The sequence below is a fragment of the Temnothorax curvispinosus genome, unplaced genomic scaffold (genome assembly GCF_003070985.1).
Source record: "Temnothorax curvispinosus isolate PA1 unplaced genomic scaffold, ASM307098v1 QBEX01010899.1, whole genome shotgun sequence".
Classification (NCBI taxonomy): domain Eukaryota; kingdom Metazoa; phylum Arthropoda; class Insecta; order Hymenoptera; family Formicidae; genus Temnothorax; species Temnothorax curvispinosus.
The window spans coordinates 313684-339569 of NW_020220679.1; the positions used below are offsets into that span (position 1 = coordinate 313684).

General features: G+C 37.8%; 1 protein-coding gene across 1 annotated transcript in view; it reads left to right on the plus strand.

The window, feature by feature from the left end:
• The window catches only part of LOC112460858, a 162948-nt gene that overhangs the window by 126091 nt on the left and 10971 nt on the right, over nucleotides 1–25886 (plus strand). The window contains exon 5 of the mRNA XM_025025766.1: nucleotides 19998–20170. Within this exon, the coding sequence (XP_024881534.1) occupies nucleotides 19998–20170 (173 nt within the window). The remainder of the gene's footprint in view (nucleotides 1–19997; nucleotides 20171–25886) is intronic.

The window sequence follows — 25886 nt, forward strand, 5'->3', positions numbered from 1 at the left end:
TTATTATAATCGATGAAACGCATATTACCCCAAAAACCGTTTATATCTTTGAATATTGTAAAATTGAATTCTTGTAAATGTTAATTCGCGAAATTAATTCAGTTATTAGTGAACGCTTTCTTCGTACCACATATGCTAATTCGCCTATTCAAAAATAACATTCAAATCGCGAGATATATCCAAATCTTCCCCTAAGGGGTAACCCGCGATCACGCTCTGGGGGCTGGTAACGCATGAATTACTACTATAGTCGAGTGCTGCAGATAAAGGGCTACATTCGCGCCAGCGTGTGGAATCGGCGTGGAGCGGATTAGGCAGATTAAACAGATTAAGCCGAAGCAGTAGGGACCATTTGCCTGCCTCTCGCACAGGGGGGGATCGTTCAAACCCCCGCCGCCATATCAACGTCAACGCCCCAAACTTCGCGATAAGGAGCCACTTCGTCTTTGCCGAGGAGGCACGTAGTGGCTGTCTATGTGCGTGTGAGCGTATACTACAAGCGAAATCCCGACCTCGCAATTGTACATCGTTCCAATCGGCAACGTACTTCTTAACGTCGGATGATTCATGAATGTACGATATGCTCTTATCAGAGTACCGTTACAGTACTGTTCTACGTTTATATAAGCGATATTTGTACTGTAAATAATGCGTATTATCTAGATGGCCTTTAGATACAAATTACGAAAAATAATTATTTCGCTATATAGTAACTACGCGACAAATATTTTTTATGTTATAAAAAAAATATTATCGTTATAATCTTTCCCTCGAAACTTCGGAGATACTGAAAATTCGATTTCAGTTAGGGATAAAATGGTGGAATACATCGGTGTATAATCTGACGAAAATGCCAAGCACGCAATCGACGAAGCAAACATCAAGGGTGAGCCTTCGAAAGCATCGGCTACGTGTTTAGCTCCTCGAAACGCGTGAAGAACCGAAGAGAACCATGATTACTTTTCTACTCGCGTTATCGCGAATGTATACAAATGTGTAATAATCCGTATGCAGCACATGTGACTTATTGCTGATACACATATTTATGTAAAGAGAGGGAAGATGAACGTATCATTCTTTTTCAAGTTATAAAATAATAATAAAAGATTTACAACATATATTAAAAGATTTAAATAATGTTTTGCTTTCAAAGAAAAGTCGCAAAAGTGCTGAAAAACTATTTGTATCTTAAGTACCTCCGTTACTTTTCAAGATGCAAAAACATCGTTATTTTTCAAGCAAGAAAAACTTTGCGGAAAGAAGCTAAGTAACCCGCTTTTGCGGAAGATAGGGCTCCAAATCTTACGCACTCGCACACTCAGATGCGAGAAAAGTAAAAAAAAAAAAAAGTAAAGAAAAAGCCGAAGCCGACCGATGAAGTTGCCTCGGCTGTTTCAAAACCCTGGTGAAAACGCGAGAATTTATAACTGGTGACGCATTGTAAGTCTTCCGAGCGTGTGGAGATTTATTTTCGACGGCCGCGTTTTTACGTCCGCGGGCGTTCCTGGCGCGGAGTTAGAAAGAAATCACGTCGCGTACTTAGGATAAACTTTCGTTCCGTCGGACCAAGGCTTTGCTACAGTTCGGGGAAAAGTATCGTGTCCGTATACACAAGCCGATACCTGCGAATTGTGCGGAATACTTTCGACCTCGTTTTCGAAGTGGGCATGAGAATAAGACGAGGAGGATACCGAGCGCAGCGCGGTCGCACGATTTATACGAAATCAATAAACGATAATGGCACTGTGCGGACTCGAGGTGGGCAGCTGGAAACGGATGGAGTAAATAAAATCACCGACTTCTGGTTAAAGAAAAATCGATAACTATTTTAGCTAGAGACCACGTGGATTCGTAAGTAAAAATTCGCGATTTAAAATTGATACAAAAAAAATCTTCCAATATAACGTTAATTATCAGGCTACAATTAAGGAAATACTTCTCGTTATTAAATAATTTACTCTATGTTTTATTATACGTAAAATAAATAGGAGGCCATCTTTTGACTCGCAGAAACTTTTATTAATGTTTCAAAGAATTACAAAAGAGACGAATAAGAAAAGGAGAAATGCAAATCTTAAATACGGAAAAATGAGAACGTAAAATGTGAAGGTGCAATTTTCTCTCAATTTTTCATAAACGAATATTTCCTTAATTAAAACGAACGAGAAAAGACTTCTATTATTCTCTCAGTTCTTCCAATATTAATATATTATGCGTCTATAATAATAGTAACAATAGTAACAAAAAATATATTCTTTCGTCTTCTGTCTCCTTAAAATTTATAGTAACAGACTTTTTCTCTACACAAAATTACATTAGTAAACTCGTAAGGATTAGCACGTTATTACCTCGCACACACCCACAGAGTATGTACCAACAACGAATTGTATTCATTAAATGGAAAACCGATCGGAAAATCGTTACCGCAGCGAAAAACAGTATCGCGCGCGCAACGCAATGCATTTCGGAATCGTTGCAACTTTGACATATGCATATCAACAATGTTTCCTGCAAATAACTCTTTTCACCGTGCCGCCATATTCGCGCGTCCGGCATGTATGAGTCGCGTGAAATATGCTCTGTCGATATACGCGCATATCGAAGGGAGCTACTCGCTCTCTAACGAAGCAAAAATTTATGGACTCCGTGGAATTTAGCTCTTCGTTTCATCGGCTCGTGGAGCACGCTCGCCGTCGTCGCGGCTGCTGCAACAGCTGCAGTAACTTCACTTCAAAGCAGAGGAATCAAAATTTACGATAGATAACTCTTTATCGACCAGCTGTGCACAGTCGTACGCGCGTCCAATGCAAGACACGAGGACGTATTGCATTGTTAAACGTTCATTCCAACGATTATAAAAAAAAATAGCCATCCCGGGCGCGGCGCACTTATTGTCGCCGACACGCGAACGAGAGCGCTCCTCCGTCGTCGATGACTTTCATTGTTGAAATCCGCGGCAGGACAGTGATAAACGAGCGCGATGAATGCATGGCGACCGCTTTTCGAGAGCTCGCTCTCACCAGGTCGCGAGAAAAGAACGAGTTGAATGCCGTGCGTGTCGGAAAAATCCGACGCGATATTTATGATTTAATCCGTTGTGGCTGAAACTAGCTCTCTTCCTAAAATTCCTCTTTTTTACAAACATCAAGAATAAGATTAAACGGAAACTATAGTATCTTTATAAATATTACTTTTCGCCTTTTCTTTTTAGGGTCAAATCATATTTGTTTGTTATTGTATATTTCACGTAATTATATGTTATCTGAACGTCACGTATAATGTGTACAGAATAGTCATTCTTCCAACCTGCAATTATACAGTTACAAGTTAATATTAGCTTAAAGGAATATCTAAGGATTAAGGTTAAACGGGTTTCTAAGTAAATTTTTATTTCCCCTTTGTTTGACTTCATTAATGACTGTTACCCGAGTCACGCGACAGCGAAACTTCGTAAAGACTGAGAAACTCCAGGGACTTAAGTTACGGCTTAATCCGCGCCTCCGCGTAAACCAAAAATCTCATTATTCATTGGTACTGATTATCTAACAATGACGAAGACGTGTTTTAATATTTTCTGTCTTTCTACAAAAATCATGTCGGTCCCGATTCCGCGAAAGTTGCAAATCCCTGGATGTTCTAACAATATCTCGATGTAGCAGGAGAGATCGCGGGATAGATGCAGAAGTTTAAAATCCTAAGCGGCAGTTTCGATATCAATAACCTCGGAAATCGAGTTTCGGGCCGCATTATCGAGCTTAGCATGGGATCATCCCTGCGGGATCGCGCGATTGCGTGCAAAGTGTTATTGGAAATTACGATTTTGATTCAATAACCCGCCGACCCGCTTACAAAATTCACCATTGTGATTTCGACAAAACGATTCTGAAGCGGATTAGCGATAATAACGCGATGCGATATCATTCTACACCTGGGTGTGGAGGGGCGGAAGGGAATAAATTCGTAGATCCGGCTGATATACGTGATTTGATAGTGGTATTAAAATCAGTCGCGGATAATCGCATCTATATTAAACAAAGTGTATTCAACGTATATATTCATGCGCACATCCACTGTAATATATCTATTATATTAACCGATAATATGTAATGTTCATAGTTGTAACTTTTGGCGATGAACGAATTAGCAATGGATTAAGTATATATATGTATAGAGTGATAACGAGATGATGCTACTAAAATTTATTATTTTATTGAATATTCGACGCGTAATTGCAGTTTACTTATAATAAGACTACCACAATAGACGAATAAAATAGTTTAATCTTATTAAAGTCATTAAAGTAATGACTTTTATTTTATTAATTATATTTATTTACTTTTTAGAATGTCATTTCTGATCTATTTGGCAATGTAGACTACATCAACGAAATGCATCGATGATCTAACAACTGCCTATATTTATATTCATTTTTAAATGTCACTCCCACGCGGTAATGGATTTTTCGTTAAGCATGCACATTGCACAATCACGAATTCGACACATCGCTGTTCACGAATTATCGCGGTGTTGATAAGCACCGCCAATAATTTATTGACGGACGTTATCGATGAGCCGACACCTTGCAAATATGATTACCAATAGCGATGACCATTTCGACAAATGGCATTTAGAAAATCAGATACAAACGTTCCACAATAATTTCAGCTTTAATAGCTATTGTTTCAAGCGATTATATCGCTTCGGCATGTTTTTTAATAAAATGTAATAAAATGTAATTTAGAGACGTAACATATAATGACGCATCATAATTACACGAATTCGGTTAAATTAAAAAAATCGAAATACTGGATAAAAACAGACTACACTCATAAATATATAGTGCAGAGTGTAAGACAAAAATTGCTGGCAATTAGATTGCCGTGCAAACTTCACGACCGAGTGAACGCCATATGAAATGTATATTAATTAAATTATATTAATTGCTCTGACTCATAATTGAAAACTGCATAATAAATTGGAGCGTGTCCGCCGCGCGGTTCGTATAAGATCGTCACACGCGCGCTCGTTCAGAATACGCAATATAAATAAACTATTTAACGAGAGCAATTTATTGGTAACAGAACTACGCAAACTTATTAGAAAAATAGTGTTTTATAATTTCTATGAGACTCGTTATCGTCGCAACTTGACCATGATTCCAGTATGGTGTAATCCCATTACAGAAGCAACGATTATATTATCGGATAAACTCATACCTTAGTAATTTCACGATAGTACGGAACTGGGACTTTATTAAATTACGCTAATTACGCTAACGCGTAATGGAAAGCTACATTATGGACAAGGAAATGACGTGTGCAAAATTTTCGAATGCACGAGTGACGTGCGGATGGAAAATTTAACAATTAATTAGAGATGATTTGCTCAATGTAGTGTAATATGCAACAATTAAAATCTCAAAATAGTTATAGTTATAGTTTCTTTGAGAGATTATCGCATATCAACAATAAAAACTCCTAAGAAATTCCAAGAAATAGATTTTATGTTAAAATCGTGTATCAGTATTTAATATTGTTATACTATGTTTGATATTATGACGAAAACCAAAATGATATAATATTTCATAAAAGAGATTTTGTAATTTTGTAAAATATGTATTTTTATCTAAACTGCAACGCGTAAGAAAAGAAGACAAAGAAAACAAAAGAGACAAGTGCCAAATACTCGTATAAAATATACCTTCAAAAAATTCAAAAAATTATTCAAAAATTGAATCTAAAAAATTACAGACTGCATATATAACCCGTCGACGACACGGACTTTAACGTCGTTATTCAATTATGAGCTTGGCGAATTTATACATGGTGGTTTAGCACGCGCACGTGTCAATCTGGAAATTCCCGTCCCTCCTGGATCGGTTTTCCAGTTTCCAATTTCGTGAAATTCGTTGGCCGCCTCTACCGTCGGCTGTTTCGATCGGCTATACCACCGCCCACGTTGCAATTTGTCACGGTTCTCTAACCATCGACGTACTAACCAACGCGGTGGTTACGAGAAAAGCAGCCCTCCCCCATCCGATGCAAACGCCGAACTCTACTCGTTTCTCGCCGCTTCCTCTCTTTCTCTCTCTCTCTCTCCTCTCTCTCTCTCTCCTCTCTCTCTCTCTCTCTCTCTCTCTCTCTCTCTCCCGCTATCCCTCTCTTCCTCCCCAGTCGGCAAGTAAACGATGTAAAATTAGCGACAATTATTAAATTACAGTGCCGGCCACCGGCTGCTAATTACCGCGGACCCCATTGGTATTAACAGATTTTATGTCGGGCAAATCCGATTAATGGGAACTGTCGAGCAATCGATGCGCCGGTAGCGAGGAGAAACTCGTTTCCCTGCTAACGATCGCAATTAATCGTAATTGGCAATAACAAGGAATATTTACAAAAATAATGACTACGTTGTGCAACAACAAAATTTTTTTGGAACAGTTAGAGAAGGATTATCCACAGCGTAAACTAATTCTAGCAAAACTCAAAGTGGATTATTATCATGATTAAAAATATTCTTATTTAATTTAGTACTCAATTTTTATATGTTTGACTTGCTATCATATAAGGAATAAATTAAAAAAACATTCATCTATTATCACTTGTATAAGAAAATATATTTACTTAATTTCTGGCTTGTAACATTTGATCTATTTCAATGCTTTATTAGCTGGGCATAATAAATTAAGAAATAAAAATATATAAAAGTCATAAATAAAAATTGCATTCCAAGTAGTTCGACGAGAAATGCAAATGGGTTCAATTTCACGTGACATTCCATTAATGCATTTCAAGAATAGTTCGTCAGTGCAACCTCTTCAGAGCCGACGCTCTTATTACCATTTCTCTTTGCCGTACTATCCGCAGTGTGCGAGTGATACACATTTTCCTCTCTCGCTCTGCCTCAGTTCTAACGCTCTAACCAAAACCGCGAGGTGATATAGGAGTGGCTTTGCGGTGTTGCGCTTGTCTCTGCGGAATAGCGTGAAACACGTTCTGCCTTACGTTGCGCACGCACGCCAGTGCACGCAAAAAGGCCCTGAGCACGAAATAAATTTCTGATTCGGCAACCGATCATATAGTCTGCATTTCCAGTTATCGCGATAAAGCTGCAGAATCAATCATTCAGAAAAGCAATATATCCGACCGAAATGACCATGGTAATGGTCACTAATTTATTTGTAAAAAATTTACAAGATTTGGGCATGAAGAATAAAGTTTTAAAAAATTACGAAGATAATAAATCAGTTTGAAAAGGGAAAGATTCGACGCAAGAATTAAAATCTTACCTCTCTCGAGGTTGGTATTTCTGGACTTAACGATATTTAAATGATCGCGAATCAATCGTTTGTATTTATATCGAATTATGCAGTTCCATAAAAGCAGTCTCCATAAAAGCTTTAATTATTTCAAATTCATTAATAACCGTTAGTAATTAATAAGAGCGTATAATTGACGGAAATGCTCATCGCTATTTATTTCATCTTACAAAAGTATTCAAAAGAGATAAAAATTCTCCATGCGTATTTTTATAAGCAATAATTAAATGTGGTATATATAAAAGTAAAAAAGAGCATCTGCATCTCTTCCTCACTTCCATGATAAAAAATTCTTCGTAATGAACGGCATGCAGAAACATTCAACATATACCAGGAATTTATCGATGCGTAATTATAAATATTATACACGTAATGAATATGTAAAATGATTATGCATATCATTATCGCGCATTACGGAGCGTATTGCGATAATTCTGATCAATTTAATCGTTTAATTATTTCGCGAATGTCAGTAATTATGAGCGCTGTTGTACTTACGTAATGTCGTTTCCGTCGTAATTATGCATTTACTATTGTGAACGATATACCAGCGTTGTTAATAACTCAACATTCATTGTGACAAACGATAATCGAGGCCCTAAGAGGCGAAGTTTATCGACCCTTTTGTTGCATGCGGCGCATGCATGCATGAGAACACGTTCTCGGTTTACTAACATATTACTTTGTCAGGTAATATCTTTAACACACTTTGTGAATATAATATAAAAATATAAAAGGGATGATGAGAATATCGTTTGATACATTAGCCTTATGAAGGTAAAATATCGAAATTTTTACACACGCATTTGCATTTAATTTAATAATCTTTCGTTAGTAGGTAATTAATGAAGGCGTATAATTTATATATGTATTTGCATTTAATTTAATTTTTATCATTAAGCTCCTCGAAGCTTGTAAAGTCATAAAGAGCACATCAGATTATTAACTATTATTATACGCATACTTGATTGGATAGATAAAGAATATAGAAGATAATTTATATTACGTAATAATGAATCAAATTTAATTTTAAATGTTGCCTAGGTAGATTATGTAGAAGCAAATAGAAGATGGGAACAAGTAAGCGGATCAAGCCAGCTATTTGCCTATGCGCGCGCTCGCGGAAAGTATTACGATGTACCACTAAAAATTAACGCCAGTAGTACACGGCACAAACTTTTATCGCGTTTCCTTAGTTTTCACGGAAACAGGTAACCTTCCTAGCCGGCTTTGCCCTAGTTTGCCTTATTTAATTGGACATCCTCGGCTCCCTCCTGTCTTCCGTCGCTTGCTCGTCGCTGAGCCAACATGTCCCGATCGTTATAAACCGAAATTTCAAATCCGTGGTTTTCGTCGTCCTCGCTCTAAATAAGCAAAAAGTGATAACGCCGCGAAATTACACCGACGCGACGCGACGCAGTCGAGTCGGAACGTGCGCTGGAGTGCAAACATCCATTCGCGTGCACGTGCGTGTGGCGCATCCGCGGCTCTCGCAAGGACAGATATCGCTTGTTGGCGGACTGCGATAGCCAACGACGTGGCCAACGGTGTCGGGTAATTCAGAGAGAAATAGTAGACGCGCTGCAGCGTCACCAGTGGACCTCAGTAACCACAGATTTACGAGCATCACGCTGCTCGCCGCAACGTAAAATTAGAGCGCTTTCGGAAATGCGCGTTCGACCCCTTCCCGAAATGTCACCCTCGGAATCCCTCCTCATCGAACGAGAGCGACGATTTAACTAGCGTCACCTCTAAATCAGCTTAACTGCCGAAGGACGAATCGAAAGTGGAGAGCAAAGAAGAGGAGCGAGGGAAAATATACTGTCAATTTTTCTGTTATTACATCTTATAATATTAAAGATCTGGATAATTGAATTACGTACACTGAGAAAAAAAATTGTTAATACCAAGAAATATTTAGTTCGATACGTTCAACTAAACATTTTAGTTAGTTAACTAAATATTGGTTGTTTCAACAATTTATTTCGTGTCTTTAATCAAGAATTAATTAATTCAACTAATGTTTAGTTAACTAACTCAAATGTTTAGATGAACGTATCGGACTAAATATTTCTTGAGATTGACAAATTTTTTTTCTCAGTGTATTAGAACTTTCGAGATTGTAAATTGTAAAGTGTTCTTATTCCACGATGTCATTAAAATCGAAAACGAGCCGAGTTCTAAAGCAACGGACTTTAATTTACATAATACCTTTTCACAGATTCTAATGATAATGCTTCTTCTCATAAATAGAAGACGAGCAACTAAATGAAAGATCAACTGTAGGTAGACGTATACACTTATTCAATGTTACAAGCCAACTTGTTGACGCCTAACACCTTTGGAAGCTCCCAGTTTCAATTATGACTCGTTAGTCGCAACTGTGTAAGAGACTAGACTGGCAGCGAGCGAAACATTGTTTCTCGAAGCGCGCGCGCGTCGCCGCATCGGTAATTAATAATTTACATAATACATATTTACGGTGGCGTTGCGCTCTAAGTCCGACAACCTTCCCGCAAGTCCGCGAGTGACAACGATGGCGGATACGGCAACGGCGCGGAAAGTTTACAGAATTAATTTACACCGGGCCGCTCACGAACAACGGTTACCGCGGGTATTTCACCCCGGCGCGGCGCGGCGAGCCGCGCCACGTAGCGTCGCATACTATATGCAACGGCTGTCCCGTGCTGTTCTCTCCTGCCATGAATGAATGACGAGGTGATCCTCGACACGACGCACATGCGGTAGACGGAAAAGGGACGAGGAACAAGGGTGAGCATCTGCGCGATGCCTCGTCCGCGGAGTTACAACGCCATTCTGTAAGTAGGAGTATAGGAGCACACTTCAGAAGCCGACGACTACCATTACTCGACAGCAGGCATTATGTCGCAAGTGCAGCGGCGCGGATAAACTCTAGTCGTTCTCGCGATCGACTCCAAACTGAGAAAGTGTATTTGCGCGCGTCCTAATCGGGCGTTTATGAGCGAAATTACAGCGCAAGGACGCGGCAGCTCGAAATTAAAACCGTTTGGTGATGGATCGTCTTTTCTCGTCGAGGAGAGCGACATGTGGCGTTACTCAAAATGCGCTTAATGCACTCGCAGCTTCATCCGTAATTCCTTTCAAAAATGATAACGGACTAATAGCGCTGTGCTATAGTTCGGAAATTTGATATTGATCGACGATCGTCAATTCTTACCATCAATCCTCATCCATCTAAAATATCTCAAATCTGTAATCAAGTGACTAACGGAGGATATTCCGGTTTTTGCCGTCCGAGATTTCATTCACGTTTCGATCCGCGAGAAATCCTTTCCCGCCGGGTTTGAAAACCGATTAGCCGACATCCCAATTCACGTAGGGAAATCACCGGGAAAGGCCAATTAGTCGCACGACTAAGAGGAGACTAATGAGCGCGCATTACCAGGTAGATCGCCCGACAAACGTCGAGTGATTTAACGCAAATTACATGAACATGCATGCGAGTAGTTTAAACTTACAAGTCGAGTCCTCACGCGACCGCCAATTGGACGCAGGACGACAAGCGGCCCGCTCCATTTGGCCTCGCATGAAGACCCATCCGGAACTACTCGGCATTTTCACGCGCGATGTAGCGGCAGCGCCGTAAACACACGTTAACCGGCTCGCGTAACAAGGAATTTAAGCGGAAGGTTTTACTCTTCATTCTAAATAACATCTGAAGCGGTAAGATAGAAACTGGATACACTGAAATGCAATTCCGACTTTCGTTTGGATAAAGATAAAATTGAAAACGTTTGACAACCTATGTAGAGAATGTTTCATATAACAATCAAATTTAATGTTAATAACAAATTATTACAGCTTCTCTAAGTTCGTCATAAAATACTCTGTATAATTTTCCTGCACAATTTTTCCTTTATTCTCTTATTTCCGTTTCCGTCCTCTTATATTTGCTTCATCTTCCTCATTTCTTTCTTCTTTACATCTTCTTTCGTTTCTTCACTTTACGCTCTCTTATTTTTTTTCCTCCATTCTCTTTTCCTCTCTTCAAGCTTAAAGAGCACTTGACATCAGAGGTCGCTAAATTACGATACCGTGATGTGCCGTATTAATGAAAATCGTCGCGAGCGTTTGCACAGAAAGGTCGGTGGGTGGTAACGGGTGCCTAACAGAGTTCGGTATTGCAGTTAACTTTATCATAGCCATTTTTTGGACAAACGGCCGGGCCAGTTTGATTGGCTTGGCGCAAACACAAACGCGCGCTACGATATACACCGCGTCAATTAAATCGGACGAACCGTGCAACCAAACCGTGCTTCCAATAAGCGATTGAGCGGAACTTCTCGAGTTTTAATGCGAAAAGTCTATTCCCGCAAAATTCGCGAGGTTTCACGAGATTTCACGACTTGTAAAACGATCGCCGGCGGGTCGAGTTACCCTAGAGATTCCGTGTCGAAAGGTCTTAAGATACTTTAATGACAATCTGAATTATTTCTCATATTACAACAGCCCTCAACATTGAAATAGCTTCGGATTACGATTATATACGATGTTTTATACAAAGATGAAATGCGAAAATTCGCACATTCATCCGATATACATAACGTAACAGAAGTGGTAAACGTCTTGCTTTGAAAATGCAAATACTGAAAAGTCACGACGTAAAAGATGCATCATAATGACATCATGTGTGACATTTCATTATAAAATATATTTAAAAAATCTTACATTTCTCTTCTATTATAATTAATTATATTATTATACGTGCACACACTGTGCATGCGCAAGTACAAGCACAAAATATCAGACCTGTCTCCCAGGTCCTTAACGTCTTCCAAAATGAATTAATGAATATTACTTCGGAGATTAACATTGGTCCGCGTTTTCAGGTCGCGTGATTCAGCGTAATTACATATTCTCACTGTACGATGACGTGATGTCTAAACACGATGCATAGAACTTTGCGCAGTTACCCGAGGTCTGAGACGAGCCAGAGAGACGAAGTCATGGCTCACTCGGGGAGTTACAGCGCTGTTTGCGAAGTAATAACGCCGCTAACTCAAATGCTATTCTATGGCTACAAACGTTGCCTGACATACGCTCAAATTATCGGTACACGTTTCCGAGACGCAGGTGTATTTATAATGCGCCGAAATACAAGATGCATGAATACGACATACTCGCTAACACATATAAATTTTAATGTGATAACAAGAGGCAATTAAATTGCTCTATTAAATTTAATTGCTTCCTTTTCCTTCTTTTCTTGGAAAATATATAAATAATAAAAATATAAAGTAATTGAATATTTAATATTAAAGTTATTGCAAAATAAATATAGATAAAAATAATTAAAGTGATCTATATAAAGATATAAATTTAGGCGAGAAAGGGGAGCAAAGAGGATCGATGGCGATACTCGGGATGACCGTCGGGGAGTAAAAACTGATCGCGCAAATTTATGCGATTTGTTCGAGTTTGTCGAGTAAATAACGAGCGCCCTTCGTCGCGCCACTGCGTATTCAGTCCTATATATCGATCCTATAAGCGTGTCCCACGCACGTGAATGCGTGTATGAGTGTGTAGATTAGGTTTCGGACGACATGGGGCGCTAATGAACGGCGGGTGTCGTTTGCACGCGAGGGGGACCCCGGAGAAAATTTTCAAATTTGTGTTTACGCCCCCCAGTCAGGCCGATACCAACTACCAACCCTTGTTGCACCGTCTACTCCCGCTTCGTGACTCCCTCATCCACGAACCTGCGACATCTGACTCCGCGGCAAATGAACGTACAAATATATATCCTACGTAAATAGCGACGAGATTTATCCCACGGCACTGCCCTTCGTCCCATTCTCTCCACAGTTCCTACCCTCATTTTATTTACTCTCTTTCATCCTATCATTCTTGCACTCCCTCACTCGCAGTTCTATTATCTCTTTGTTTAATCCTGCTAATTACAGATTATACTTTCCCTTTCCCTTTTTTTATATTAAATATTCGTGCACCTCATATTACGCAATATTTCTCGTAGTAACCAATTATTTTGATATACAAGTATTTGTTTATTCGATAATATATCGTTCGAAAGGTTTCTCGTTTCGAATTTCCTTCTCTCGTCCCGCATCGCATTATTCTTGTCAGCGCGGTTATCTTTCTCTTTCCACCACTGCCTCCTCAATTCTCCTTCCCCTTTCCCCTTCCTCACAGCTTCGAAATCACCTGCGCGCAAGTTAGTTTCCCAGAGTGCACTCTCTGTATTCGACGATTCGAAATGCGCGGACATCGAGTTTTGCGGGAATCGCACGAGAGTGAGAGATGTAACTTCGGCTGTCGTTACGATTTCAATTCTACGCTTCGAGCCACCACGAATCGCTCGCTGACTGCGGAGACGGGTCCATGACGGAAGCGACATGCGGATACAAATAAGAATGAGTGCCGCGAGCGGAGTGAGTATAATACGAATTGCATCGAAGAGAGCATTACGAGAAATACAGCGGGATTTTCGCGTTGCACGCTGCAAAATTACGATACGTTCCGCAAAATGTCGCGTGAACAATTTCTAGATAAAACATATAGCATACGATTATTGCGGAAGAGTAAAAAAAATACAGACAAGTAAAAAAAGAATAAAATTAATATTCTGAAGAGTTATAAGCTATTAGTAGTATTGGGCGGATTGTAAAACCCTATACATGGATAACTGTCTTCCTTCTTTTTAAATTATTATTTAGTACATTCACTTCTCGTAATGATCTATTCCTAAATTCAAAGATAAATCAGTGATGGGATGGTAAAACATCGGAATTTGCAAATTGAAAACTAAGAACGCACAACGGAGAAAAAAAGCGAAAAAGCGGTTTTCTTCATCCCTAAGTATCGCGACGCATTTATTTAATATCTGGTAAAGCGTAAAAAATACGCGTTTACGCAGTCCTCGTGGATTGTTAATGGAAAAGCGTGATGCTCATTGCAAACTCTTTATCTCGCACAGCGACGTGTGATTTATGCACGTGAGAAACGATGGCGCGAGCATTACATGATGCAAGCGAACGTTTCTTTGCAGTTACAGCGGCAATTTGTTACAGCGTCATAGCGGTAATGCACGTAATTTTACATAGTCGGTATGCCAAGTTTATTAATACTCTGGACGATAACAAACATATACCACGTATGTTCTCTCGCACTGGTATTAGAGAGTAGCGAGAGTAGCGAGAGTAGCGAGCTGGTATTAAGATAAGCGTATATTCATATACATATTAAAATCCACGAAAAATACTACCATTGTGCACATTAATAAATGTTTTACTGCACAATTTAGAAATGTTTCAATATGTCAAAGCTTGAAATAGGGTAAAGTGCATATTTCGGATCAGATTCTAATTCGAATCAACAAATTTAAAATGTCTCTCTAGCCGACTGTACCTATTATATGTGGATTTTTTTCACTAATTGTCTATAGCTATAAGAGATAACTAAAGATGATAACGAAGAAAATCAAGATATAATAGATACAGTCGGCTATTATAGAGAGGCATTTCTTTGCTGATCCGAATTAGGATCTGATTCGAAATATGCACTTTACTACACGTTCGTGACATTTATTTCCGAGAAAATAGTTTTAATTGTCTATTTCTCCCTCAACTTTCTACAGTTGAGTCATTCGAAAGTAGCGATTCAACCAGCCAAGGAACGCGATTGCTCAGCGATCGGAAGCTCCGAACAGAAAGCGATGACCGCCGACCGCGATATCGCGCCTCCTGAGCAAAAAGTCGCATAAAAACGGCAGGACAGACATAAAGGCGACATAGGCGTGTTCGAAGCCACGCACTAATACGCAACGAGCATGCGGCCTCGTGCAACCGTTACACCAAGCTCGATATTACCTCGGCGGTGCTGTGTATGCCCAGGGTAATTTCCACGGTTACGCGGGTGGTTTGTTTTGGCTGGGGTAATATCGCTCCTGTGCGCGCTCTTGCTTTCCTATCCCTACGAGGGCTTTTCTCTCGTATTCGCCAGCCGCGGTTTTTGTCCCCGCGGCCACCCTCGTTTGGCTGCAGAAAGGAGAGAGGCGCCGAGGCAGCGCGTGCTCGTGAAAAATGTATCCGCGATCGAACCCTCGTCGCTAAAAACCACTAACCTCCCGACGAAAAAGTTATTACGCAGACAAAACACGCTGCCAGGTGGACTTTGTTTGAGCGGCTCTTCCCTTCGTGCGCGATGGGGTGCTTTTTCAAAAGCGCCATCTCCAAACAAGCATGCACAGTGTCAAAAGAGTAAAGAGACCTGGCATGAAACAGCAACGATTTGGAGAAAGTACTATGTGCATTAGAGAATAACTGTTATATATTTCTGTTTGTGCTTATATGAAAATAACACAATGAGTTTCGTCTGCGAAATACATTATTTCTAACTGTGCGTGTGTGTGTGTGTGTGTAAAATCAGGTTGCGTTAACTACTCTGATAGGTTTCGCTCTATTAGCGCAATTTCTTGCATGTAAAAAAAGGAAAAAATGAACAAATTATTGGTTTTTCATACGATCTCGCAACAAAAACGAGATTGTCATTTGCGGGATTAAACTGCTCTTTTAATGGAACGACTTCGACGATATTATTCCTGCATTTTACTGCTCACGAATACAAACTATTTCTCTAAACGGCGGCAAATCCTCTTTGATTTGAATTGCATGACCGCCGATTTCCCCGGATTATAAACGTTTTGACGATTGCATCAAGCGTCATGCAGATGCCAATCATTGCTAATTGCTGACATCGTTGCTCCGAATATTCGAAAAATCAATGTAGAATCAAAATGTACAAAATAGGTAGAACGCAAACTATTAGAATAATTATTTGTTCGCGGATAAGCAAATTTCTATCGATACATTGACATCTGTAATTAGCAGTGTAATTAATGTCACTAAAATCATCATAATTTCGGCATAATTTCAAATCTCTGTACTACAAATATGTATAGGTGATATCTAACATTTTCCCGTTAAATTATGAACAATCCAGCCGTTGAAAAGAACCGTGAGACATAAATTACATTTTCCACATTTCGGTAAAGCAAAAAAAAATCTTTTTGGAAGTATTTCATGTACATAGAGCGCAGACACACTTTTCGTACGTGAAAGGAAAAAAAATGTAAATTTACGTCATGCCACAAAATAATTAACCCTTTGTTCCCAGCGGGTTGTCGGGTAACTCCACGAATTTTTATATTTTCGCCTTTGTAACAGCCTACAATGGAGAAGTCTTAAACCACATAGATAATTAGTCTTGAGCATAGTTGAAAGTAGAAGAAATCTCCTGGTTATAGCAGTGTAATAGCATCGTATAAAATACATATTCATGAAGATATAACAGTCAAAGATATACTTTGGAAAATTAAAGTTAGCACTGACATTTATTCGCACTGAATTTTATTCGCCGGGATTAGGTATGTTGAATTGCGAAGATTGAACAAATGGACAGATTATTATCAAGTAATCGATAATTCAACGGATTGCACGCGAAGTGATGAGTGACACGTTTTTTTTTCGTTATCTTCGTGATCAGTAAAGATATGCGTTTCGTATCGCGCTTAATAATTGATAGCAATCTCAACGTTCGATATTCTCGAAGGGGACGTACGTTATCGTCGATTAATTGGGAGACCACGTCAAGGGGCTTTGAGGAGTTATTAATTGGACTATTATTAATTCAGTATGTTCCTCGTGAGTTATCTCCTGAACTCTCGATGCGAGAGGTCGTGGATCGTAGTTACCTACAGTATAGTTAGTGTATTCGATTATAGTTTATTATTAAAGTGGTGCACTTCATTTACTGAGAACAACATTTATCCCATCTTTTCTATCGTAACATTTATCTTTGTATAATACTTCTCTCTGTCTTTCTTTTATAAAAGTTTTATAATTGATATTTCTTTTGTATATTGCATATTACATATTTATTCTGAAAAATACGGATAAATGTATCACAATAAATGTATTAAACTGATAAAATTTAAATGTTTTATTATAGAATTTTATTACGATTTTAAATACACAGAAAACTAAAAATAAGATTAAAATATTTAAATTCTGCTTTACATTAAATATCACATATATTATTGTATGAAAATATGATAGAATAATGGAATTATATTTCATGGAATTTTCGTCCAAATTTCTTTATATCAAATAATATTATTGCATATGATTTTATTTATGAGAAACAATTTCTATACATCTAAAGATTGTATTATTTTCAACAAATTAATCGTGATATTTTAAAAATCAAAGAATATCTGTCTTACAAAAATTTTTTCATATTGTTTGCTATTGTTTGTATCAGAGCAACGTAGCAAGCTGAGTTGAGAAATAACATTTACGTAACGTGCTACCTAGTTTGCGTCTACCTTATTGATTTAGCTCTCCATCCGCATCCTGAATAGAATCAACGCTACCGTCGTGGGGATTTTACGAAATAATTACCGAAACATGATTAGAAGCTATCGCTCGACGCGCGACATTTAATTAGACAATAATTAACGCTTGCTCCAATTTCAAAGTCCTCACAGCACAAACAAGCAGATGAAACTGTTGAAGTATTCATTAATACAACCTCCACAGCCAAATGGATATACGAGAAAAAGTGTCATTTTTTTTTTATTGACCAATTATTCTATGTAAACGTTAAGAATATTATCAGTATCTCAAGAAAAAGATACATCGCGAAAAAGTATAACTATATTTTTCAGAATTTTATAGAAATAATTATTGTCGAATAATGATATGATTGTTCTTAATAAGATAATTCAATAGAACTGTCTATTTGTTTATCAAACAAAATATGTCGATAAAATCAGTATACCATTCAATTAACAGTATAAGACTAACTAGTTCCATACAAATACCATTACAATACAGAACAATTCAGTTACTAATACTCCACTAAAAGTTTTATCATAATAGCAATGATTATGAATTCTCTTTGATATCCACTCGACAAAAAAAAATATATTCGCTTTTTATCTACAATTACGGTTCTTACAACTTTTATTAACCAAAAGGATATCGATATAAGGATATCATTAATTCATCCGGGACGCGAGCACGATGATAAGCTTTATTAAGAATAAATGACCGATATAAGCGGCAACGTGATTAAAAGTGTCTTAAAATGCTCGTTAGCGAAATGAGTATTCTTCCTTTTGTTACAGCTATTTCTTTTTATTAGAGCTGTAAAAAATACATTGAAATTATATGGAATCACACTTGTTACTCCGTGACTTAAATAAAAGTTTTAAAAAATATTCTATTTCGTCAGACTCTGAAAAATTCTATCCTTCGTATAGAAACTTTTTAGATATAAACTTAACCGAAAGCGCTTAATGTATTTCAGTTAAATACAAAATAGTCTATTCGCTCGCTAAATGTCGTTTTTCTGCAACAAAGTAAGTAAGTGCAGGAGTTCGTCGTTCCGAAAATTCCAGCAAAAAATAAAAACGAGTCGGACTAAAGGGCAAACGGAGAAAAACGACGGAGTGTTGCCCGGTAAAGCACCATAAAGTCTCATTGGCTTTAATTCGGTCGTACCCCGCTGACCACTGGGGGTGATTAATCGTAACGTTACTGCAACACGAAAGCACCTTACTACCAATCATTCCCTACGATGCTTTAGAAAGAAAGTCGACAATGTTGTTTAATGCATTCTCGCCTAATTGGTTATATTTGTCTTGCTAGAAGAAATAAACCAAATACTTTATAAAACGCATGCTTACAATTTATTTTTTAAATTAAAAGAATAATTAGTTACTAAACAACATATTGTAAATTATGTTCATATATATCATGTGTCTAAAAATAAGTTGTTATCGGTCGAAAGAGAGATTCTCAGTCTTATAGTTTCGGTAACTACTATAAATATATCTGTATATTCCTATTTATTAAAATTCATCGTAAAGGAAAAGAAGGGCTTTCGGTTTATGATGATGAAAAATTCACTTACTTTTAAAAGGAAAGGAAGAAGGTCAGTCAATGTTTAATCTTTAAATAGAACAGGATTACATTCTTATGCCTCCCGTTGTATCTCTTATTAAATCTTGGAAGTTCTTAAGACCTGTCTTTAATTTTTTATTAAGTTTACTTCAAATTGCTGAAGGGATCTGTAGATGAAAGTGTATCTGAATCACCCTTATATATAAAAATCACGATGTTTCTTGTTATTAGCGCAGAGCAAAAAATTGTAATGTTTATCTCTAAAAGCTACACTTAATTGAGTCAATTCGATATTCGATTTCGATTTCAAACAGAAGTTACATCTAAGCCTGAAAATCGATAAAACATGTAAAATAATTTTCGTTACATCATTTGCAAAATCGGAAAAGCTTCGAGCTTCACATGTGTATACTGTCGCGATAAATATGGCAAATATTCGGAAATAAAGTGTTTCTCTTAAATCCGCTCGCCGGTGTTTAAAAGCATGTTTAAAAGTGTGTTATCCCCCGAACATAATCCATGCAGCATTGCGCGCGTGACGGAGGTCAGATGAAACGATAAATAAAACGTTTATGAATTCTCGAAGAGCCCGTTTATTCTTTTTCATAAATATGCATCTCTCACAGTATTTCACAGTGCGGAAAACGATATATGTATTTTTTTTTTTTTTTATTTGATTGATTAAAAGCGTTCTCGCTGTATTGCTGTTTCAGCTACGCGAGTACACCCTGACCGAATCGTATCATGAAGATGAAGTCGAGGTGGAATTCGTTAGCAATGACAATCTGCAAGCGAACGGTGAGGCTCCCAGAGGAATCGATCCGAACAGGGACCTAAACGAAGCCATAGCCGAGGAACGAAGGGAAATGGACACTCAGAGATACAGGTACGTTTCCTCCACTTTTTACCGACCTTTTTCATCTTTCCCCTTGCCCGGGCGAACTTTTTACTTTGTTTTTTTTTTTTACCGGCAATGGAAAGTCACACTTTTTACCGCGTATTTGGCAAGTGGACTTCAAAATCAAAGAACCACCCTTTTTCTCCCTTCTACCTGCTTGCATTTTGAATGCCGTTATTGGATTGGTTCGAATTTGGATAGGTCAATCAAATTAAACGAGAAATTTTAGAGAGAAAATTGAAATAAAGTGTAATTAGTTATTTTTAATAAAAAAATAGGATATTTTTGACGTCGCGTGTATCAATAAATAATCTACATCTATGTATATTTTACAGTCTGAATATAAAATAATTCAAAATAAAAATGAGAGAGCAGCAACTAGTGAGTAATTTTCATTATTTCTAATGCGTCTTTATGTTCATTAGATACTGTAGCTTCGTAATACAATTCCTTTTACGATGTAGCATCCCTCGTATCACTTTCTTTCTGTATCCTCTTAAGATACTCTTGTATCGGGGGAGAAGGTATAAATGAAAACACTATCTCATAAACCTACGGTTCATAAGGCCGAGGGTCCGAATGAGAATTCCGAAGTTCGAATCAGTTTGTTAAGCCTAGCTGCCTAATACTTTCTCTTCAAGTTTTAATTCCTCCGGGACGTCGCCTGGAGACGAAGCTCTTAAGCTCGGGGGATACAGAATGGATAGTGAATGTCTCCTTCCCGACGATGAGAGAAGGATCGCGTATAAGTGACGAATACATGTATTCAATGGACGCATCTACATCAAATATATTCCATCCTGAAGAAATTACGTTCACCCGATAAATAATATTGATTATTATAAATAAGGATCTTTTAAACAAGAGGCTGAATTTTAAATACTTTACGAGATGTAATTTAAAAATCTGATATAAAAAAAAATAAAGCAAATTACAGGCAGCATTTCGAGTGCTAAGAAATAACTAATAATATTTTCGAGCTAATAATAACTTTTAAAAATCGTAATAAAGTTTGAAGAATTCTATCTTAAATTGCCATGCATAATTCGCTTGCAACACATGTTCACGGAGACGTTTTTCTTTGCAATGACCAATACTGTCATCTACCAAAGTATTGACCTTTCCTCCCGGGACGCTCTTGCTTTCCTCTCACTTTATGAAAGGCCCCGAGACTAGATCCGTCCAGCCTTTCACCACTCTCTTTTATGACACGAACCCGGATCGTTCTTCTGTGCCTTCCAGCAGTGCCCCTTCATGCCCTTACGAGATTTCTCGTCCGTCCCTCTAACATGCACCTTCTCGCTCTATTTCTCTCTTTAACTTTTACGATGAAGAACTCGAGCGGAGAGTCATATGAAGCTCGCGAGTCTCCTTCTCACAATGTACGTCGTCCTTACTCGACACTCGGAAAAATCGCCAGACTTGCCCCGTGACGTTTGACAATTCCGTATGACGTTTACGTGATAATAAAACGAAAACGTCCTGATACGCCTTTAGAAGAAAATGCATCCGTTGGAAACATGACTTTCCACTTTCTCTATATCGCCCCGACAACATCTCTCAAGTCTCTTCAATTAGCTCTAATAAAATTGCCTACTTTTTATTCCTAATACACACGGCGAGGTGCAAACTGTGAATTACTGCCAACACCGTTCGCCCCAATTGCACAGAAATAAAAGTTTAAAGAGAATTTATGGGGATGTTTTAAGATCGCTTTCCCGCGGCGTAGAAATAAAATGTTTGTATCTCCAAATCCGAAATAAAATCTTTCATTTGAGAGATCGTAGAATAGGAAATAAATCATGTTAACCGCGTTATTGATTCAAGATATAAAATTTGTATAGCTTGCTGCTCAATTAAGAATGTTTAATAATAACTACTAAACAATTTTCATAGAAATATAATTAATCTAATTATGATAATTATAATTAACTCCCTCCTTCTTTAGAATTCTTACAAAAATTTAAAATAAAAGTGCATTCCAAAATAGATTTAATTATATATAAATAATGCTTCTGTATATGTATAAATAATTTTTCCTGCTATTACTTTGCAGGAAAGCAGTTGGTGTATACATAAAAGATAAAGATATAATTTACGCTTGAAAAAGAAAAATAAATTGACGGTCACAGAATATATATGTATAAAATGTATGCGACGAAAGTAATATTCTCTTTCGTTTTGTTTATTGAACGGGAAAAGCCAACCGAAGCCACCCCCGAGCCACAAATGCAATTTATCGCGAAACGCAACTAGTCAGATTGGGTATGATGTAGCTGACATTGAATATCAATAACGATATTACGCATCCGAGGGAGTCGTATGATCCTCGTTGGTGTGTATCGATTCAAATACAAATTTATTATGATGTTACATGATGACGTCTTGCGTCTTCTTATAATCGTACCCGCGAATGCAACTGGGAAATGCCCTTTGAGATTCGAGTTTGAAATTATTCATCGATTACCATTGCAATTTTCACCAAACTTTCATCATAATTAAAAATAAATTATGAGATAATATTTTCAATCTAGTTAATGTAGTCAAGAGATAAATATCTCTTAATAAATATTCATCTCTTGACTACATTAACTGGATTATTGAAAATATTTTCCTATAATTTATATATAACGTAAATAATTTTATTAAGTGATAATCAGACTCTTTTGTACTACAAGATATCCCACAATCACGTACAATTAGTACACTAACATATTCTGAAAATTAATGAGAATCAAAATTCTATACATAATACGAAAATCCTAATTTAAGTTTATTACTCTGATTTATCACTCACCGATACGATGCGCAACTGCACGGAATTGCACTACGATGACCACGTTGAACTGCAACATACAAAAAAAACACAATTTTACATCTGTATAATTTTATCTGTACTGTATTTACATCTGTATATTTTTACATCTGTATAATTCTAAATATAATTTATCTCTCTCTTTCTCCCTCGGATTCTTAGGGCGCCACAAAAATGCAATAAAGCGTGTCAACAGCCAATCAGCTTTTTCGCATCGTATCCGGGACAGTTGGACGCAAGTAGTCACGTACATTTGACATCCGATGGCTGATTACGATATTACTTTTCGCGGACGTCCTGATTCGCGACAATTTCTGCGATACGTATAGCGTATCCGGCAGTTCGCCGTAATATCCGGCCAGAGCTCGCGGTAATGTTCGACCGACGGAAAACATCGACACTATACGACGGCGAGAAACGTACGAACCTGAAAATAACGTTATAACGCGCTGCTCCCCGTTATATTGTCTCCTACATTTTATACTTGTTTTACTTCGCCGGGGCGGACATGCTGGGCGAGATTTTCATGACCTCCAATTTCGATCAAGCTGTCCGACAAAATTGGGAAAATAGAGGGGACTTTTTCTCGAACGTCAATTAACGTGGAAAATATTATATAGGTGGCGAAAAAATATTTCTATGGAGGAAAAATAGCGATTCTGAGAAAATTTTGTTCCAAAAAGATCGAAAAAAGTGTCGAAAAAGAGAGTCTTTTTTATTACATTTTTATCAGATTGTCCGTTCTCAAGTAACCGTGATGTGTCAATAGTTGTATTATCTCTTATTAATATTACAACTATCCCATTTATGTGTTGTCTTGTTCCGACATAAATTCAACCAAGTTAAAATTCAAACCGGCATGCGGCATTCAAAAGGAAATAGTACAATATTTTTTTCGTTTTCTAACTACATAGAGTGCCTTCAAACCATTAGATATTTTTGTTCTGAAAAGTGATTTTCTTCGATCAACAAATTTGTGACAAAAGATACCTTTAGTGGTCTCAAGGCACTTTGCATTTTTCGTGCCCCTCTCTATACGTAGCGAAGGCACGATAACTGATGTATATTAACCGGTCGAAGCCGTACAAAAGGCCACAAACGCCTCGGAGGGCGTTCAAATCGATACACACGATCGGCGGCTGATCGCGTGCACCTTGCGTGAAGACCGACCGCATTCGCTTTATAGGCCTCTCGTATCCTTATCCGTCCAATATCCGGCTGTCGCGCTTGGCTTCGCCAAGATCGATAAAGCTTACGTTCGATGACACTCGAGATCGATCTGTGTAGCCCTCCCGTTCCCTTCCGCGCGCTGCACTGCCGGGCAGCCAATCTCTTCGGAACGTTACCGCAGATTCGATTCCATTCAACGCTATCTGGCCACTCGGCGACGAGCGATCGTCGTTTCTGGTAATTGCTATTGTGCCTTCGAGGCTGTCACTGATACTGCCGCTGCCCCACTTTGGGACGGAGACCCTCCGATCTTTCTATTTTCCTGCTCTTCGTCTTAACAGATTAAATCTTACGACCGGATCATCCTGGTCATTTCCTAGTCCAGGACTCGTCGGAGGTCGTTTCGTTGGAACAACGTGGCCACGACAACGATATATCTCATTACTGTACAGCCATTGAGCTGATTTCTTCGAAGGATTTAACCATATATTAATTTTGCGGGAAGAGCGTTGACCTTTGTTAATATAATAAATAAAATTGTAAATCCATTCGTACCGTATTTTTATAGAATTGTATTAGAAATTGCAGAAAATTAATTTTTATTATGAAAAAATAATAATTTCTATTTTGTATTGAATTTTATTCAATACATATACAATAATTTAACAAGGAAAGAATAGTGATAATGTTTCTCTGCAATTATGCATGATTACATATGCAAATCGATTTTGAACGTCTCAAAAACGTCGATATAACAGTAACTGCGATTTAGTGATAAAAAGTTAAATCTCTCGTTCAGCAATATTTCAATTTAGCTAAAAGTTTTTACGCCTGAAGCCACATATTGTGCGCTTTTTGGCATATAGTGTATTCGGGTTATTATATTGCATTCTTTTCACGAAAATAATTCGTAACTGTTTCGATAAAAATTTCTGTTAACGGTACAATATGGTTTTTTCACTCTTTTGTCATCATCAATGTTTTACGATATTTTGACAATCACAAATAGGTATGATATCAATAGGTACGACCACACAAATAAATTAATGGGTCAGGAAATTTGTTGATGGCGTGAGAAAATAGAATAAAATACTAAACCAAAATAAAAACAGCGCCGCGCTTTTATGCATTCAATTTCGCGTATGATAACCATTAAAATGTACAAATAACATATAAAAAATAAAAAGAAAGAAACGTGCTGCATCATCCGTTATTATTTCTGCGAGGAAACATTTTTTCCCCTATTGTATCATTATATTTATTTGCGCATAAATGCTGGAACGTGCGTCAGGACGCATTGACGTTACAGTAAACTCAGTTGCATGCATATTCGAATTTAAGGTACAAACGCCGAGCGTAAAACGCTACAAGAGATTATTTTGCTCAGTTAAATCTTATTCGATCGAAGTGACGATTTTCCGTCAAAAACCCGTCAAACTACATTGTGCAAACTTCTCGAGAGCAACGTTAAACTCGACGGTTATCGTATCACCGTGGGTGAATATTTGCGTTTGCGCATGTATGGGAACAGGGAGGTCGAGAGAAGGAAAAGTTGATGTATTACGAGGTCGACAACGCGAAAAGCTAGGTATCGATTCGAAAATCGCCTCCATTCTTCGCGTTATTCTTCCTGCTTTTCTTATAAAGCAGGAAACAGTATTCAAAATCTATAAAGGATCAGTGTAGGTATCGTATATTATAAGAACATAAAACTATCAG